The sequence below is a fragment of the Lagopus leucura genome, unplaced genomic scaffold (genome assembly GCF_019238085.1).
Source record: "Lagopus leucura isolate 7727_CA_CO unplaced genomic scaffold, USGS_WTPT01 Super-Scaffold_73, whole genome shotgun sequence".
NCBI lineage: Eukaryota > Metazoa > Chordata > Aves > Galliformes > Phasianidae > Lagopus > Lagopus leucura.
In genome coordinates, this window is record NW_024962252.1 from 53350383 (window position 1) to 53369220 (window position 18838).

At 38.7% G+C, this 18838-nt stretch overlaps 2 protein-coding genes across 6 annotated transcripts in view; one reads left to right on the forward strand and one right to left on the reverse strand.

Moving 5' to 3' along the window:
• Positions 1-13639, forward strand: part of TFB1M (transcription factor B1, mitochondrial) — a 37695-nt gene extending 24056 nt beyond the window's left edge. For 2 of the 5 annotated variants that reach the window (XM_042877183.1, XM_042877170.1), the window contains one exon: positions 270-7107. In XM_042877183.1, coding sequence (XP_042733117.1) covers positions 270-528 — 259 coding nt within the window. In that variant the 3' untranslated portion in view covers positions 529-7107. The other 3 variants (XR_006180211.1, XR_006180218.1, XR_006180215.1) reach the window with 3 other exon arrangements.
• TIAM2 (TIAM Rac1 associated GEF 2) overlaps positions 629-18838 on the reverse strand; it is a 210847-nt gene continuing 192637 nt past the window's right edge. Inside the window, exons 16-27 of the mRNA XM_042874628.1 lie at positions 14979-15158; positions 13388-13456; positions 12871-12996; positions 11500-11608; positions 10707-10886; positions 9231-9349; positions 7422-7530; positions 5666-5724; positions 4729-4834; positions 3891-3978; positions 3152-3306; positions 629-2357 (exon numbers count right to left, since the gene is read on the reverse strand). Of these exons, the coding sequence (XP_042730562.1) occupies positions 1717-2357; positions 3152-3306; positions 3891-3978; positions 4729-4834; positions 5666-5724; positions 7422-7530; positions 9231-9349; positions 10707-10886; positions 11500-11608; positions 12871-12996; positions 13388-13456; positions 14979-15158 (1941 nt within the window). The 3' untranslated portion in view covers positions 629-1716. The remainder of the gene's footprint in view (positions 2358-3151; positions 3307-3890; positions 3979-4728; positions 4835-5665; positions 5725-7421; positions 7531-9230; positions 9350-10706; positions 10887-11499; positions 11609-12870; positions 12997-13387; positions 13457-14978; positions 15159-18838) is intronic.

Here is an 18838-nt window from a genome sequence, read left to right on the forward strand (position 1 = left end):
GGCTAATTCCAAGAAGGCTCTGTGACAGTATCTATACCCAAAGCTCTTTTTTAATGTTATTAATCATGAGCATACATGCATGGGTTTGATGTACAATGCACAAATATAATCTTCCATGTTGTTAAAAGTTGCATTTGCAGAAAAGTGGCCCTTCTATTTTTCTATTTGCTTAGACAGTGAACTGTCTTAAGATTATGTAAAAGCCTTGTGTCTCTTTCTGGAAACTGAATTGTCTGCACTTTTCTGTCTGCTCTTTGCCTTGCCTTTAGGATCTTGTTTCCCGAAAGAGAACGTTTGAAAAAAACAGAACAGTTGATGATGGCAGCAGATGTTGATCCAACTCTGCGTCCTGTTCAGCTCACTATGTCGCACTTTAGAAGTCTGTGCAATGCATACAGGAAAATGTGTGATGAAGACCCAAACCTTTTTGCATACAATTACAGAGAAGAGCTAAGACAGAAGAAGAGGAAGCGTTCCCCTGAAAGTACAAACCAGCTAGAAGAGACTGTAGAGGAAAATCATCTGTAACTGCAGCAGACTGAACTGAGATTTAACTTCTTGATCTAGAGGTGTTGATTTATGTATTCTTACATCTCTTCAGGTATGGAAGAAATAACTTTTGAAAAAATGGTGAAGGAGGCTTTCCTATTTTATTTGTTCAGTTCAGCTGTAGACAAAAGTTTAGGACAGTCCACTTACAATGTGCCTACTGGTTCATCTCGTTTCCAAGGACAGAACACACACCCAGAACAAGGTATGTTGTGAGATACGTAATTAAATGGAAATAATACATTTTGTATGAACGTGAGTGCGTTACTGCAACATAAAAACTCTTTTCATACTTGCAGCATGTAAGATGTTGTCTGAGGTCTTATGCCCTTTTTATCTGGGAAAATCCTCTGTGCAGAGTAATTTAAAAATCAAAAGCCTCATATAAATATACTCAAGTGACTGGCTTATAGGAGGATAAAGTGCACAGATTGCCTCAAGGTCTGCTAATACTCTTTCTCATATATACAAAAGCAAAGAACTTGGGAGTTTAAGAGAACAGCAGCACGATAAAAAGTAGAAAACATAGCTAAGTACAATACTTATTTGTCTTTTACTGTACAGGCTGGTAGAGAAAATAAAAAATACAGTCAAATAAAAGATTACAGGCCAAGCTTTGATTTTATATTTACACATATATATATATAAAGTATAAACAGCATCTTGAAACCTACAAAAATGCAATTTCTGCACTGTTGTGCACTAAAGCACATTCAAATAACTTAATTCTGCTTTAAATAAAGCAAAAATGAAAACCAAAGAAAATAAATGCCCATGGTATTGAAAAATTCATTTTGTTATACTACTTTCCACTGCATTTACTTCTGCCACTCACTAGCACCTTTTCCACATAACTTAACTTAAAATTACTAACAAGGCCACCCTTCCCCTCCCCAAGAATAATACTACATAATCGCAATAAGCGTTTGAAAGGGATGAACTAATTTACAGACCTTGGCAAACTTAATCTATTTTTGATCCACAATAAATTAAAATAACTTAAAAATCCTTTACAGCTGTATTTGTGGAAAAACTGTACTAGTGCTGAAAATCAGATAGTAGTTTTGCTGTGGCTTCCATGAATTTACTGATTTTAAAGCAAAATAAGTTTGTTGAATTTTATGTGGACTTCAAATGAACATTTTGTATAGAGTGCTGCTCAGAAAGCTAGGATTTCCCATGCCTCTCCACAGCTTCATAAAAACAGTCCTCATTAACTACAGATGTTAAGCTCTGGACGCTAAATTCTCTCTCCAAAATAGAGTTCAGGTCCAAGTTTGCAGCATCAGAGTGGCTGTCAAGGGACTGGTGACGTTCCTGCATTGCCATTAAAGTTCCCCTGTTACGCTTTGTGCTGTTTACTTTTCTCTTCACTGGGCAGAAATGGCCACGTATCAGCTTTGGATGTTCTCCCATCTTGAAACCATCTCCTTCCTCCTTTTCTGCAGCTTGATCTCGTTCAGAGTCAGTATTGGGTTCCTCTGAAATCTTCAGCCGTTGGAACTGAATTTCAATGTCTTTAGTAGGGCTGCTCTTCTTTAGGTTCTGATATTCATCATCGTCATCATCACTGAGAATATCAGATTCTTTGACAAGAGCATTAGAAAAGTCAGAGGCACAGCTCTGTACATGCTGATCAGGAGATGAAGTTTTGGGCTCCTGTATGCTCTCAGTGGTGTTGCAGCTGCTGCTCTGGGTGCTGCTGCTCAGGCTGCACTCATCAGAGTCCTGGAAGGTGCCTTTCCCTTGGTCACCGTTCCACTCACTGCTGGGTGAATTCTTCAGTACCTTCAAGGACCTGGTGGAAGCTGTGCAGAAGAAGAAGGCAGTTTTATCTTCTCATCTAAACATCTGGTTATACTGCCTGTCTCAACAACCCACTTCCAGTCACGATGTACATAGCCTCATTCAAGGTCAGGTGTGTCAGCATTCTGATACCAGCAGTGTAATTAAGCATCAGATTTTTCTCTTACCTCCTTCAGAGTTAGATGCTTGCCTTTATGTGCAGGCATATATACCTCAAGTACTAGAGGGCCAAGTTGGAGGCATGAGTTGAACTGTCCCTGATCCTGCCACATAATGAGGATTTTAGTCAACTGAACACATAGAGAACTAGAAATACTAGTAGGAAACTAGTAGATAAAAAGCCTGAAGCCTGTGCTTAATTCATTACCATATGTGCTGGGATGCAGATTAAGAACATGGAGAGAAACAAGAGCCCTGTCTTTTGTTATTTGTTTTAGCTTTGACTGTTAGCAGGGCTCAGACACTAGAGGTAACTCTGAGGAAAGAACACAGTATTCTGCAGGCCAAAGGAAGTCTGTTTCTAACTAACAAAATGGGGCCTTACTAAGTCTACCCTTAAGAAAGCTAATGACAAATCAAACGTGAGAATACAGTGGGAACTAGCAAGCTTGCTTATCTCCTCTAGCCTTTGTCATACGCTGAGTTGTGGAGAAACTGCTGCAACTACTCAGCCTGAAAAAGAAAATGGAATTTGTGGGTCTGGCACACGACACTGTACAGCCACTTTAACAACTGCAAATCATTGCCAGCTCTGGATTCCAGCCTCCATTTTTCACTTTGAGAACCTGTTTCTTACCCAGTTTAGCTGTGGCAGGCACACGGTTCTTGAGTGGGATGAGGCGATCTTTACAGGTTTTCTCCAGAGGCAGCTCACATTTTATGTGACGTCTGAAATTCTCCCGCAAGATAGAACGGATCACCTTCACAATGTTAGTCTTGTTCTCGCAGTCACTGGAAGTTTAACACAACAGATAATCTCATTTTCACATCTAAAGAAAGGCAGCTGAAATCACATTCAACCTCCTGCTTTTTGTTGATGTTTAGCGTGGTGATTTTTTTCAGTCACTTTCCTTAGTAGTAGTTTGGCAGTTAAACATTGTTCTGTGTTGTTAGGTATGTCATACTCTTTTGTGTTTTGAGTTCTTAGTTACTTCCTTTAAAACAGCCTGAAAGATAGGTACCAAAGGATTACCCTTTGAGTGGTGTTATCAAATTAGGGTTAGGCAATTTCTGCTAACCAACCAAGAGTCTGGTAAAAATAGTCTGCCCCTATCATACTGGAATTTATGATACTACACCTGTGCAGATTTTCACTGGATCACTGCATCAAGTTCAAGGCAGTTTCAAACTGTTATGTCTGTTATATCTTATGCAGGTAAATAGTAGCACAGTGCCTAGATTTAAAGACTGGTAACAGCTTTAGAAGTGCTGATATAATGGTCACAGGGTGGAAGGGTCTTCTACTTTTTAAAATTTCATTAATGTATTAATTAATTTCACACATTAATTTCATCCAACTTCCATAAAAAGCTTACCTGCTGCACAACTGAAAAATGGTTTCTGGCCTGCCTTCCAGTTCTGACTTTGTGTGAATCAGTTCCCAGATACAGCTGTTCTCTGTTCCTGTGCATAGAAGATGATGTTATTTTTATATATTTCACAGAACCTTCAGCATTAGAAAGACCCGTGGAGAGCTCCTCTTCTCCTGAAAGCAGTGTCAACACAGGGTGTGGTAGATCCACAGAAGATCTCATCTGAGATAGAACCCAAAAGAAAGTTCCCTGAACTCTCTAGTTCTAGCAGCCTGCAAGGGCTACCTTTGAAAACTCTATGTTCTCTCTTGGAGAGTTGCTTTCCCCTGTTCTTATGCTTCTTAATGCCTTCCAGCCTTAGAAGACCTTCTCCCATTTCCTCTAAGACAGCCTGTGACACTATACAAGGTTCAGAACTGGATAGAATCATAAAAATCAACTCAGAGAAAACAAAGAGGTGGCCCTCTGCTACACCAGTTATACAGTCAGCTTCCCACACCAAGACTCCGCACACAGAAAGGGCATAACCAGGATGTCAGCCAAGGTAAACCCCATCCTGTTCATGGTATCTTTTTACAGGGAATTTTCATTCTGTCATATCTTCATATCACCCTCCATCTTCTTTAACTCAGGGAAGAACAGGGATAAAGCCAGCATATGGAACTGCAAAAGTCTATTTGTGAATGAGGTCTGTGTCCTGTGAGGTCAGACAACAGTAGATAGGACTTTCTCTGTACCTGCCTGTTTCCAGCAGCTCCAGAACTACATACAAAAGAAGCAGTACTGGAGAATCCCAGAAAACTATTCATTCCAGAGTTTTCAGTACAAGGAAATTAATTACCTGCTGCGTTCCCAAGCCGAACTTGAAGAGCAGATAGAGGAATCAGCCAGCGAAACTTAAATGGATCCAAGTCACCATAATTATGGGCAGCACGAACATTACTTGGCTGCAAAAACAAAAGCAAGAAGATATTTCTAAGAAGTGGTTCTTTTTTGCTTCCATTTCAGATCCATAACTGAAGAGAAATTGCAGTTCATTAGACTTTTTCCTTCAACCCCTAATGTGTGCTTGTAGCTGGAATGGTCATAGATAGACACAGCCTTGGAATTTGTAGTTGCTTCAGCTTTTAAAAGCACTTGATTTTAATGGATAAGAGTAATATATATAAGTGCTATTTGGGAACAAACATTCAATGGAGAAATAGTCTAGGGATCATACATTAGCAGAAAACAATCATGTCACTGCTGCTGCTACTACTCCTAAAGCCCTTTGATCTCTTAACGATTTGCAGGTTGCAGTACATTGCCACTGATACTCAGGATATACTCAGGATACTCAGGTTGCTGCTTTAGTATTCCAGTTTTGTAAATGGGGCCAGAGAAAGTTACATTTATACATCCTTTCAAAGTGATCAAGGGTCTATAAACAGAGGTCTTCAATTCTCACAGTGTTAAGGTAGGCTGTCACAAAAGCTATCTGGAAGGAAGTGATTCCTGTATGGCAGTGTTTCATCCCTGACAGAACCAATGTATTGCCGACAGAGAAGATGCTGGAGCTTACTAAACAGCACTAAAAACAAACAAACAAAAAAACAGCTACAACTTATTGTTACGTAAATACTGAATGCTTGTTTTTTCTATGGTAGCTAAAGTTCCAGCCTAGTGAGAGGAGGTGGTATTTTACCACAGCCACTTCCTCTTCAACACCAGTATGATCCATTCTACGCTGCAGCAGGATCCTGCTCATAAACATCCACCACAACTCACACCAGACTTACCATTTTCTTTTTCAGTTTGTAGTTCTCTTTATACACCAGTATTACAGCCCTCTTAAAAACTAAAAAAGAAAAGAAGAAAGAAAGAAGACTCTTAATTGCAGATACAATATTCAGTGAAAATATCCTGAAAAAGCTGAATATTAAAAGTCATGAGACGAGATAAGCAAAGTGATTGGGAAGCATCTACTCTGTATTAAAGTATTGAGTTTTTCATCCCACATATGTTCATGCAGTAGCAATATTTATTCTCAGATCTTCTGATGAACTTTTTAAGGTAAAGCCATTCTGCACGTGCATTATGAAACTACTGGCAGCCTGGCTCTAGCAAGTCTTCACACAAACATATAAAGCTGATGCAGTTTAGACATTAAGGATTCAGGTTTTCTTTTGGATGGATGCCTTCATGTGGAGTGAAATGCCAGTACTAAGAGAGAACTGTGAAAAAGGATGATAAGTCTTCCTGCAGGCCAGCTTTTGTTCAGTTGGAAACAAACATTCATCTCAATTCCTACTTCTGCATCTGAAGGAATTATCTGTCTTCCACAGCATCTGAGTGGAGCGGCTCACTAATGGTATCTAATCTCTCAGCTTCCAGTGAGGCAGTGACATGTTCTCTCTAATCAACAAGGAGAGATTAGAAAACCAGGGACATTGAAGGTGCATCTGGACTATGGGATAGCAGTCCTGGATCCCAGACTGGATGACAGTGGTATAGCTCTATTCTTACTTATGCATCCACATTTCCTTCCAGTGGAAGAGAGGGGCAGTGATATGCAGTAGGCTGTCATGCCTTCATGGAGCCAGGATGCAGACACAGTGAGCACAACATTTAGTCTAGAGTTGGGCATAAATTCCTTTAGTTTCACATATTAAATAAGTGCACTTTTCAAGCTGCAGTAGACTAAAGTGGGAATAAAACCAGGTTTCCCAGGTGGCAGACAGTCTAAGCTACGTATCAGGCCAGAGTCCCTTCATTTATTTATACACACCCTGTTGAGAACTCCCACTTACTGGGCTTGAGTGACTGGCATGTGTGGATCACTGAGAGCTCATCCAAGTGAACATGTGGAAGCAGTTCACACTTCTTCTGTTTAGAAGCACTCTCTCCCCTTATCTGTCATGCTTGGAAACTTAGGAAAGCTTGTCTCATGAACCTGGAGTTGTTCTCTGGGTCCAAAGACATTTTAAATAGATGTTTTTTAAATAAATAGACAAGTGCCTAATATGTTTCAGTGGAACCTTTTGATTAGTAAGATAGTAAATGATTAATAGTACTTATACTGTTCAGTAAAACTCTTGGTTCCATGCACTGATTTTCACTTACATGTTTCAGGTTAAAATAGTCTGAACAAGGACTGGCAGACAACACATTTTGATGTAACAGTTGTAAAACAGGTTTTCCTGTATTCCCAGGAGTGAAATAAATCACCATTTTCCTACCAGCCTTATTTGAAAGACTTATTTATCATATTATTTTAGAGAGAATGTTGTTGCTTGAAAATCATTGATTTCCATACTTGACACACAGAGTAGATGAGGTTGGCTCACAGAACAGACAGTAGCAGCAAGCAAATTAAATAGAAATGTTTCTCTTGTATTAGGAAATGTAATAGTTTTGCATATGCTTTCAGATGCATGTCTACATTAAGTAACCCATGGTTACAGGGAAAGGAGATAGTGGCTTTAAAAATGTGGAAAATTTTAATTTCTTCATGTTTAGATCTGAAAGAGCAGAGTCATGAAGGAAGACACTTACCAAACACTGTAAGTTCAAGGTCTTTTCTTGCTTTGCCCAGTGATGGGAAAGGATTTAGCCAGGAAACTGTAGAGTGCATCAGAAGTTCTCCCATGGAAAGTTCAGTCACCTGGATTAAATTAAACAATAATCAATTAACAACAGACAAAAATACAAGCAATATACATCAATGCCATGATACAAAGGTGGGAGTAAATATTAAAATGAGTACACGTTGATAGCATTGATTCTATGATTTCTGTATTTACTGAATGTACTCAGTGAGCAAGACAGGGAGCTCTGTACAAAGGCAGGAAAGTGTGAGTAGTCCCCCTAGGTTGCTCTGAATACATCCTATTTATTTCCATGGAAACTACAACAGATACAAAAAGCACAGTAACACAGATTTGTTAGAGCAAATTCTCAACTACCAAAAACTTGTTTCAACAGTCAGCGGATTCACTTGAGATGAGATAATAAATATGTTCTTCATTTTGTGGTGTGACAGATGTGCACAACTGTCTGGAATGTGGCTTATCTTTCACACTGCTGTCACCACTGCTGAAACACACCACCCACCTCCTTACTGTGCTCACATCACTGTTTGTCTCTATCAGTGTTGAGTGAGCATCAATGAATGTCAGTTGGGTGCAATGTTTTGTTCAGAGGAATTCAGTGACACACCTTTGCTTCAACTGCACTTCAGTGTTGGATCCCATTTGTCAGACTGCCCCTCTGCTGCCATCTGTCAGATGGCAACAAAAAGAACAAAATACTGGTGAGAAGGGTCAGCCCGTACAGCCATACCATCAACATCTGCTTCTGACGTTGGGAGACAACAGAATAAAATAGGAGGCATTACTTTCAGAGCAGCCTTTGTAAAACAGATAATAACCGTAAAGTAACAGCATCTAAGTTATGGATGCTGGATAGAAGTTCTTACTATTAGCTATATATCTTTCTATTGCTTATAGGAGTAAGCTGACATGATGATCTGTCTACGTATAGCCAGTTGTGAACTGGCTGATTTATTAGAGGTAAATGCCTTTATAGAGTAATTAGTATTTATGACACTGCCAATGGCAGAATTAATGCAGGTCTTGCTCTCCAAGGCTCTTCTTTCTTCACTTGACAGTGTATCTCAGGCTGTCAAGTTTGTTACCTAGAAATGATGAGAAACTAAATTGCCAGTGGAGGTGATTTGGCTTTAAATATAAGGAAATATAACAACTGACTTGGCATCTTCATATTCTCTACCTCTACTGATTGTGTCTGCTTCGTAATTGTTCGATGTAAATGCCTAAGTTGAGACATTGCTGCCCCAGTTCTGTGAGATGTGTGCACACAGTTCACTCAGCTAATGCTTTTGCTCTCTCAGATACCCATGGATGCCTCAGCCCTAGAAGTGTAGAGAATGAGAATAACAGACATTAATGTGAAATCCCTAGAATTGCCACTTTCATTTATATGGGTGAAAAAAAAAATCTTAAGAACTCTGAAGCATAAAATCTGAATGCCTTTGGGCATGGATAATCTCTGCAGCACTTGAGAAGAGGAAGATGTCTTTATTTTTTCCTACTGAGAATTAATGTCTACGCCTGCTTGCAATTCTTGTCAGTCCAGAAGGCTGTCTGAAAATTTTTACTGTAACCTACTGACAAAAAGAAGTTTCACAGGCAGATATGAAATGGAAGTCAAAATATTAAAGGCGAATGAAGGACGCCCAGCACAAACAAGTTCCCAGAATTACTTCAGGAAGAGATAAAGACCCCCAACACCTAGAAGGATAATGCTTCAGGACTGAATAAAATACTTTGTTCCTTCTCTTACCTCCTTCTCTGTTCCACTTTGATCTGCAACCAGTTGATCAAATACAGTGCCGTAATCTTCATAAATCTTCTGCATCTCATTGATGTGACTTGCTACTTTTTCCATTGCCTTCAGCGCTTCTGTAAGGTTTAAAAAATTCATCCACAGCTATGTAATTCAATTGTATTTTCTAACCGTGACATTTTGTATAGAATTCTACTTGAGGCAGCCAAAACCAAGCATTCCCAAAGTTTGTTGATCAGAATTCTAGCTTTCGATCCTTGCTTCTCATAGCAGCTGCAGAAAACGTGCTTCCTGATCAAAGTGAAAAATGTTTATCTGATCTCTTGAGCGCCTGAACAAATAGCAGTAAGTGTTCTAGTGATGAATATTCATGAATTTGGAGTTCGTAACAGCATGACAGGAAACACAGTTAGGTTTTTCATCTAGTATACATGGAGCCACTAGGCTATCCAGAGTCATAAACACCCATACTAGAATAAATAATTTAATAATTTAATGAACTTTAATGGAAAATAATTGAATTTGGCTCATCACAAAATACATAAATAAATACATTGCTAGGTTGCACAAATTCATCAGTGGTTGTTATCTATGAAATAAAATGCTGGTAGTCAGGTTTTATTTAAATTTTGTTTTCTGGACAAAGAATTACACTAGATAGCATTACTTTATTGTTAATCCACAAAGGATTGGATAAGGGCACTTAATTACCCTAGTTCTTCCAGCTCTTAATGGTGTAGTCTTTTAGCAGTTTGGCATTCACCCTTGACCTACAAGCAAGCCATCCTCAACCTGATTGTAATGGCAAAATATAGTATTAGAATCTCCCTTTGAAGTCGATAACATTCTCATGACTTTTTGCTGACAGTGTATTTGGCCTGAATCTATTTTGTTAAAATGAAATTCATCTCTGGACTTTGATCCTTAAGGTGCTGACAGACATGAACTGAAATTCCTCAGGGTGAAGTCCCAAGCATCTGAGCCTAGAAAAAGAATCTAATATATATATTAGGACAGCCATGAATTTGTGTGTGTGAAGACTGTGAACTTTGACACAGAACTCTTCCACACAAGCAAGAATCACAGCCAAGCCTCAAACAACTAAAACTGTCTTCTGCAATGCTATTAAAATTTGACGTGTTTCAAGAACTAATAATAACCACAAGTTATTTCCAAGTGGAAAAACAACACAATGAGCTCCTGTCATAAGGATTAAGGAGAAAGACCCAGTCCTGTTTGTCATGACAAATTCTGACTGTATCTAATTTCTCAAAGGGACTTGGACATGCTAACTGGGATTTTTCGCTAAAAGCACAATAAAACTACTTACTGTTTTTAATGAGAGAGAGAGAATTCTCTCTAAGTTTTGACAAGTTCTGTGCTGTCCAGTGGAATGGCTACCTGCATCTTTAGAAAAGGCTGGAAACCAAACTTAACTCACATTGATTCCTGCAGAAGAATCCAAGAAGTTACCTGTCAAATGATAGTGCTCCTCACTCTCGTTGTCTGTCAGAGACACCAGCTCTTTCAAAAGCAGTGGATATTTCAGCACTCTCTGAACAGGCTTTATGAGATATGACTCCAGCGTAGAGGAGTGTTGCTTTGTAGGATTGCGGGCATCCAGGAAGGCCTTAAAGGCACTGTCTGTTTTGGCTAAATATGAATGGACGGGTCGGTCAGTTGAATGTGGAACTCATAGTGTGAATGCACAGAATTGCAACTCGTAACCAGCATCAAGTACCCCTCCTTTTTCAGTAGATGCTTTACACTCTTCATTTCATTGTCATTTCATGCACTAAATAATGTACAGAAGGGCTAAGAGAGCAATCATCTAAAGGTGACATTATTCCTCTGCACTGCAGGCCTCTTCTGCATCAAATTAAAGAAGTGATAGCGGAAGTAATTCCTCACTTCTCAGCCATTCATTGCAGCTTTGATTGACATCCATCATTTAACATGCAAGCATATGCAAACCAAATATAGCAGCAGCTTCTGGAGTATGAACTAAATCTGCAGACAGCACAAACCTGTGGCAGATGTTTCTGATGCTATTCAGGCTACCGCTTAGTTGTCACAAAAGAAATCTCATCCCTTCAGTTCTATACAGTACTGTAGCAGAACTGCAGATCTCAGCTATTTCTATTGAAAGATATCCTATTAGTCCTTCCTTTGTACCGATATTTGCTGCAGGTCAGAGTTTGTTACAGTGTTTCACTGAGGTTTAAAGTCATGCAAATGAATTGTAGTAACGAAGACAATGAATTACCTCTCTCAAGAACTTTCTGAACTTTGATGTGATTGGCACAAAAGCCACTGTACAGTTTAAAGTGATCAGCATAATACAGAAACGATCCTCCCAGGGAAAACAGCAGTTTCTGAAATCAACACAATCAAAATATTTACTTTATTACCAGAACTCCAAATAAACATTCAGGTACATAACACATAGACTCAGTGGTGTGAGCATCTGCTGCCTTTCTATATATATCCTAGAGTATACGTATACGAATATATGTATGTGTGTGTATATATACACATATATAGAATACATGTATGTGTGTGTATATAAAATAAATATATATAACAATTATATTACATGGATACATTATTCGTAGTAGTTCATGATGCTTCTTTGTTTCAGTAGACTTCAGAAAGGCAAAGCCTGCAGTTTTTCTCAGTTCTCCCTGAGCAAACACCGCTACTGTAGGCATTGTCTTACTTTATCTTAGAGACAGGACAGGAACAAAAAACTATAGGCATGTAGCAGGTACGCTGTGCTGGTAAAACACACGAGCACTTGGAAGCAGGGCATGAAAGTGCCAAAACCAGAAGAGAGTGTAAAACAAAGACAGGGTTGCTTTCCAACTGTTTTCCTTCTTTCAGGCAGGTGATAATTACAGAGCACCTCTGCTTTCTCTGGATGAAGAGGAGGATGGGAAGATGTAGGAGGGACTGAGTCATGAGGAAGATCTTTTTAGAGAAATGCTTCTCACAGCAATGATAAGAAAGACAAGTAGTGATGGAAGAGGAGGTGAAGGGGGAGGAGGAGAAAGAGAGCAACCTTCTCTCATATTTTTGATTAGTGTTTGCTTCACAAAAACCAAGGGTCAAGCAGACCTGCAAGCAGTCTCTCCTAGCTTTGTGACAGTGCCAACATCTCTGGGGAATCTTCTTCCTCAATTATGTCAAGTACTGAGTGATGCCACTGGGAAGATGACAGCACAGCGAGGGCACAATCGACAGTCATCTACACTTTGTAGATGTGACTCTGTTAGACCTCACATCATGAGAAGCTCATACTGCATTTAAAAGGAAAAGCTCCCAGTCTGCAGCAGGTGAACAGGGCATAGCAGGGAGTCCAAGGCAGGGCGGAATTCAGCATAGCAACAATAACCTTTCTACAGAAGTTACACTTTGTGTAAGCAGTGCTACTTCATAGCATACTTGAAGTCTACTCTGCATTGTCTGTCTTACATCCTTTGCCATGGGAAAGAGGAAAGACCACGGAAAATAGCACTCATCGTCCACTGCTGATAGGTTCAAACATAAAAGCAACCATATGAAACAGAATTTTAAAGCCAGATGTCGACAAATATTTCCTGGCAAATTTTAAGTTATTAAATAACCACATATTTACCCGGAACTGAGATGGTGTCTGCAGTGTATTAAAATCTGAGGAAGAAGATATTCCATCTTCAAGGGTCTCCAAAAACACCTTCTGAAAATCCAGCATTTCTGGCAGACTGCCGAACAAGGACTCCATCTGTGAAAAAACATTAGTCTATGACATACAGCACTCCATACAGCTACCTTTGGTCTTGAGAAAATAGTCCACTAAGGAGATACAACACACCAAAAGAGGTTGCAAAGACCAGTAACATATTCATTAATATTTTTCAAATGCATTGTATTAAAAGGTCATTATAAAAAAAGCAGAGATTTCTTAGCAGTTAAATCAGAAGTACAACTACCATTTTTAAAAAGTGAGGGATGTGTGAACCACAAAGACACATACAGGTGTAAATCCTATTGTTATATTCATAGTTTTGCTTTTCTGTAGTGCTCTAAGTAGTGAAAAACAAACAAACAAAAAATAACCACAAGGTCTTAACTCACGAAAGAATGGAAAGAATATCTTTCAGTAATTCCCTCACCTCATCTTGTGTAAGGAAGGTTTCATTTTGGAGAGGCTCCAAGTATAGCTCAAAGAGGCAACTCAAATCCTGAAAGAAACAGAATTTATTCACTTTTTATGTAACTGTTTGAATTTGTCCTTTATATAACAACTGTGGGAATACAGGTAATTTAAGGAATAAGTTAGAAATACCATTCCAGTCCTGTAACAAAGTCACCCATGTGTTGTTAGCACTAAAGTGATGGCTAAATTAAAAGCAAATAAATTTCAATGTAATGTTTCTGTTTCATCTTTCAGGATTTACAGCTTTACTATTACAAATTATATTTGAGTGTAGCATGAGGAGGAAACATTACATATGATGGCTTTCTGAAGATCTGTGTATGTGAGCAGTATCAAATATTTTAATCATGCATGTTAGATAAACCATATAAATAGTCACTCATTTAAACATCAACAATAAAATTTGTCAGGACGTGTGACATTTTAAAATCCTATTTGGTATTAAAGCATTCAGTTATATTGTCAAGTAGTGTGATTAGGCACTTTTTCAGTCACTTCTTCAAAGAATTGGTGCCACTTTTGAAGACTTACTATCCCACACCAAAGCATGACAACAGGGTTGGGGCCCACGCTGCAGGGCTCTGTGACCCTGAGGAAAGAAATGGCAGAAATTCTTCTGGAGAAGGAATAATCAGCATTTCTGTGAGAATCCCCATGACGAGCATTTACAACCATCCAGGAATTTTGCCTGGTGTTACCCATATTACAGTGAACTCCATGATCTCCTTTGTTCAAGTGATTTCTCCATAAGAAACACCAGCTGGACATACACAAGGGTTCATGTTCTGTAAATCTTCCTCAAGCTTTACAGTGTATGGTTGTATTAGTGTATGGATGGATATGTTAGAAATGAGAAACTGGAAGTTTCTCTCCTTTCTCACACATTACTGCAATTGAGTACTGATATCAGCAAGTATGAGTTTCGAGATAAGTAAAATAGATGATTCCTCCTTGCTGAACATCAATGAAATCAAGCTTTTCACATATCTTTTGGCATTCATTCACATGAATTCTGTGGAGAGATTCTCTCCTAAGGGAGGAGGCATATCCAATAAATCATGGGCTTATCAGTCAGAAGAGAATAAACGTATGTATGATGTTAGAACCAACTGGAGTTGCACCATTTAGCTTTGCTGATTCAAAAATAATAACGCACTATTCCTGACAATTAAACTTCTTTAGAATTTGTAGGAGATTGTTCCATTCTAACAGGGTTTTATTTATTTATTTATTTCATTTTGAAAACTATGAAACATCCCCTGGAATACTCTAGTGTTAAAACTTTGCATATGGCTACTCCCTGCTAATTACTTCTTTCAAATCTAAACACAAATTGACCAGAACTGAAGTGACCAAGTCAAATCCTACACCAAATATTACAACCTACTGAAAAAAAAAACAAAATCAAAAAGGCAACAGGAACAATTACATAAGCAGACTCTATGTTATGACACTGGTTATATAAAGATAAGCACGAATATATTAAGAACACCTACAAGTCATGGTCAGCTTTAAAAAGAAGGCTGTACTTAGCCAGACTTTATTACCTTGACATAAGATTTCTCAGTATCCATAAGTTCTTGGATGACTTTCCTCAGTCTGTCTGCATCAGAAAGGTGGCGAGCCAGTGGTCGTGGAGGCAGATCCTGGTTGTCCTTCTGCCCTTCCATGCTGCTCGTCTGGACCTCTTGGAAGTTCCGGCACAATGCACTGATCTGTTCTGCGCTCTGTGAAACGGAAAGAGACAAGTGCTGATGTTCTAAAATACAAACTGTACTACAACTATTTTTAAATTCCTCAAATTTTGCTTTTCTTCCAAATTCACAAGCCAGCATGGGCTTATTTTTGACATATACTTATCCTGGATAGCTCAGAACAGCTTGAATTCGTAACAGATCTGGATCACAACAGTAACATTAACTGAAAAATGTCTTGTGTTTTTGCAGTGTAAATCACTTTAAGTCATCAGATACACACTTATGAGATGCAAAAGATGGGAGAGCACACATAAGTCATGCGATTTGGTTCTTATGATGCCAGCATCACACTGGTGGTTTTTTTTTTTTTCAACAGTTACAGCATCAAAATAGAAAAAAATAGTAGATAAAAATCTTATAAGCATTCTGAGTCTCTGGATGACCATCACTTGCACCTGAGAGCAGCTTATGCAGGCAATAATGTTTAATGGTTAGTATGAAAATCATTTCAATATTCTTTTCAATATATAACATTTTCCTGAAAACTAGAATATTGCTACCATGACCTAGCTATACATTAGCACCTGTTGATATCCACTTTTTTGTACCATGTGAAACAATTTCTCAGCATTTCTCTCACGCTCTCCCAGAGATACTGGAAGTCACATATGCTGTGCCACACATTATCCTGCAGTTAGCAAATGTATTCAAATGAAGACTAGATGAATGCTGCCTTATTTCAAATGGAAGAGAACGGAACTCAAGTACATTTCAGAACTGCCTTGATGTGCACTGATTTAGTCCAAAAGCTGTTTCAAGCAGGCTGCTGGGTCTCTTGATTCACTGACTATGCGTACAGCTGGGTTCACCAACGTACTGTGTCATCATATGGGCAAACACAGAACTTATTCTGAAACGGAACTGAGCTATACTAAACCCCTCCGTAAGGTAGAGACTGAGTGTACCAGCAATATTAAACCTCCACCATTCATGTGAGAAAACACAGGTACATCCCACACATCTCTATGATGGAAATAAATATTAAAATGCCAAAAACGTGCCACATAGTCCATATCGCTTGGTAGCTTCCCAACCCTCCAGTTTGGAATAATGTTACCACCTCTAAAGAGAGTTAAGTGATTCTCATCACTAAGATGTGCAACTATCTTCCACAATCCTGTGTAATGACAGTTTTCAGGACTCTGAAATTTACATCTATACTGTATTTAGAGCATTCATTAGGACCTAACAAAATGCAGCGTGAGCATTTGTGGTGCTTGGTAGAAATGCAGCTACATACTGATGGAATACATTAAAGAAATCACAGTACTCTGTACCACTAAAAATAATTCATGTATTGGAAATAAATCATGACTTCATTTAGGGAAATAGGAGGGTATTTAAAAGCAACTTCTAAATAGCTCAATTCCGCAGTACTTGAATTTATATCTTCGTTTCTGTTGTCGGAAAGTTTTGTATTTGTATCAGAATGACTCAGATTTTACACTCTCTGCAGTTCAAGGCGTGTGTGGGCAGCTTGATTTACATCAACATGATGCCAGATCAAGGATACTAGATCAAGGATTCAGGATGGCCTATTCAAAGGGAGCCATAAACGGCATCGTCAAGCACAATTTTACAAGTCACCATAGCACAAAGTGGTAGGACAGGCAGATGCTGGAGAACTCACCACATGTTCTCTTATCCTGCTCAGTTTTGGGGCTAGAGCTGCATCTAAGAATCATTGGATAAGAAAGTAAAAGGAAATAGATGACACTCCTCAATATAAACAACATTTGAAAAACAAAGCAACATGACTTTGGTATCAGAAATCATTCTGTACAACTTCATAGTAGCGAACAAATGGAAAGGAATAAAAACAATTCTTGCTCTCTGTTCCTTTCCAAAAGTCCCTTATCACATTGGTTGGGTCTCACATCCTTTTCTCTGTACCTCTGTAGATGCTTGTTTTCACTCCCCACTCAAAACAATGTCCTGCTCTTTATTGTTATTGCTCTTTAAAATAGATATTTCTAGGAAGGCTCTGAGGACAATCCCTAAGAGCACATCTTTTAGATCAGATGGGTTTGCAGGAAGGGCTCAGATTCTGCCCTATTACCTTACAGGATCTTGAACTAGGAAGCCTCAAAAGAGCCCCAGGTTGGTACTACATCCACCTTAACAACAGAATAACCCAGAATTTGCTCTGAAAATTATACTGCAACACCTAACGCTGGCTGATTTGACTTTCAGATCCATCTGGTAAACTCCTCAAGTGCACAGGTTTCTTGTATTTGCACATGACCATGACTGTCAGTCCTTAGTAAAATTTACTTAGGTAAAACTTTGTAGCACACAACTTGTTGGAATAAAATCATTTTAACTGGTGAAAAGAAGGTTTTTGACTGTGGCCAAGGCTGCAAAGTAGCTGGTTACAGAGAAGAGCTGAGGAGAGCATGTAGTGGAAGCAAAGGACTTTCTTCATAGTCCATCACTTTAGCTGACATGTGATACATTCAGCAGCATTTATAGACGGCAAGCAGCTTTGGCTTACCTTTGGCACTGGACAGAAACTTAAGACTGCCAGTGCTGAATTTGAATGGCAGACTTGGGAAAGAGAACTAGAAGTTATGCAGGGTTTGTGGAAAAACAAGTACTTGCATTCTAGGGAGAATCTAGTGAAGCTGTTCTGTTCTACTGGCCCCTTTTACAGATTTTCCAGCAAAGCAGTATAACCTTTCTACCAGACCTAGCAGCTGGAAGAGCAGGCTCTCTTGGAAGGATGTGTAGAAGCTGTCTTGAGAAACTTTGTTTCTTTTTATCCTTGCACCTGTGTTCCATATTTCAGCCCCATATATTTTAGCTTGGAGTATTCCTTATTAATGAGCATCGTTCACAGCAACTTTAGAAGGGAAACTTCTAATTCTTTAATTGTCAAACTTCACCCATAGCTGCCAACAACCACAGTGGTGCTCACAGCTTGTAAGATGAAGATGAAGCACATCCTATTTTTAATAATATTCTCAAAAAGAAATATTAAGGATTTTTCCTTCGAAGTGAACAAAAGATATGCCTACAAAGACTGTCTTACAGATTTTCTTTGGTCCTTGCAGACAAGCATATCATCATCTGAGGCTGTGCTATCCCTACCAGAGTTAAAATCTCCATAAAATTAATTTGTAAGAGGGGAGAAGACATTAATCAGGACTGGTTAAGCATTAGCACAACAATTTCATGGCTACTGTGTGACTTTCATTGAATGATACTGATTGAGCATAAATGCTGCACAAGGTCAATTATAGAGTCTCTGCTCACTGCTGTTTCTCTTAGTCTCATTTATACACCTGACAGATCAGTAGGGTTTGGTGTGTTGGTTCACTGCAGTTTAGTGTAGGTTGTGGCTTGGAGTGTTTTTGTTGCTTACATATATATATATATATATATATATATATATATATATATATATTTTTTTTTTTTTTTTTTTTTTTTTTTTTTTTTTTTTTTTTTTTTTTAAGTGATGAAAAGGAAAATTTAAGTAGGCTTATAAAAATCTTCAAGCTTAGGAAGATTCCTTAGGAAGTTTACAGCAACACGCGTCCTTTGACTAGCTTCCAGATTCCTGTACCCTTGTGGAGAACACTGGCCACACCTACACAGAGGTCACTAACCCTTTGAGTTCATTATCCATGGGAACGAACACACACAGAAAG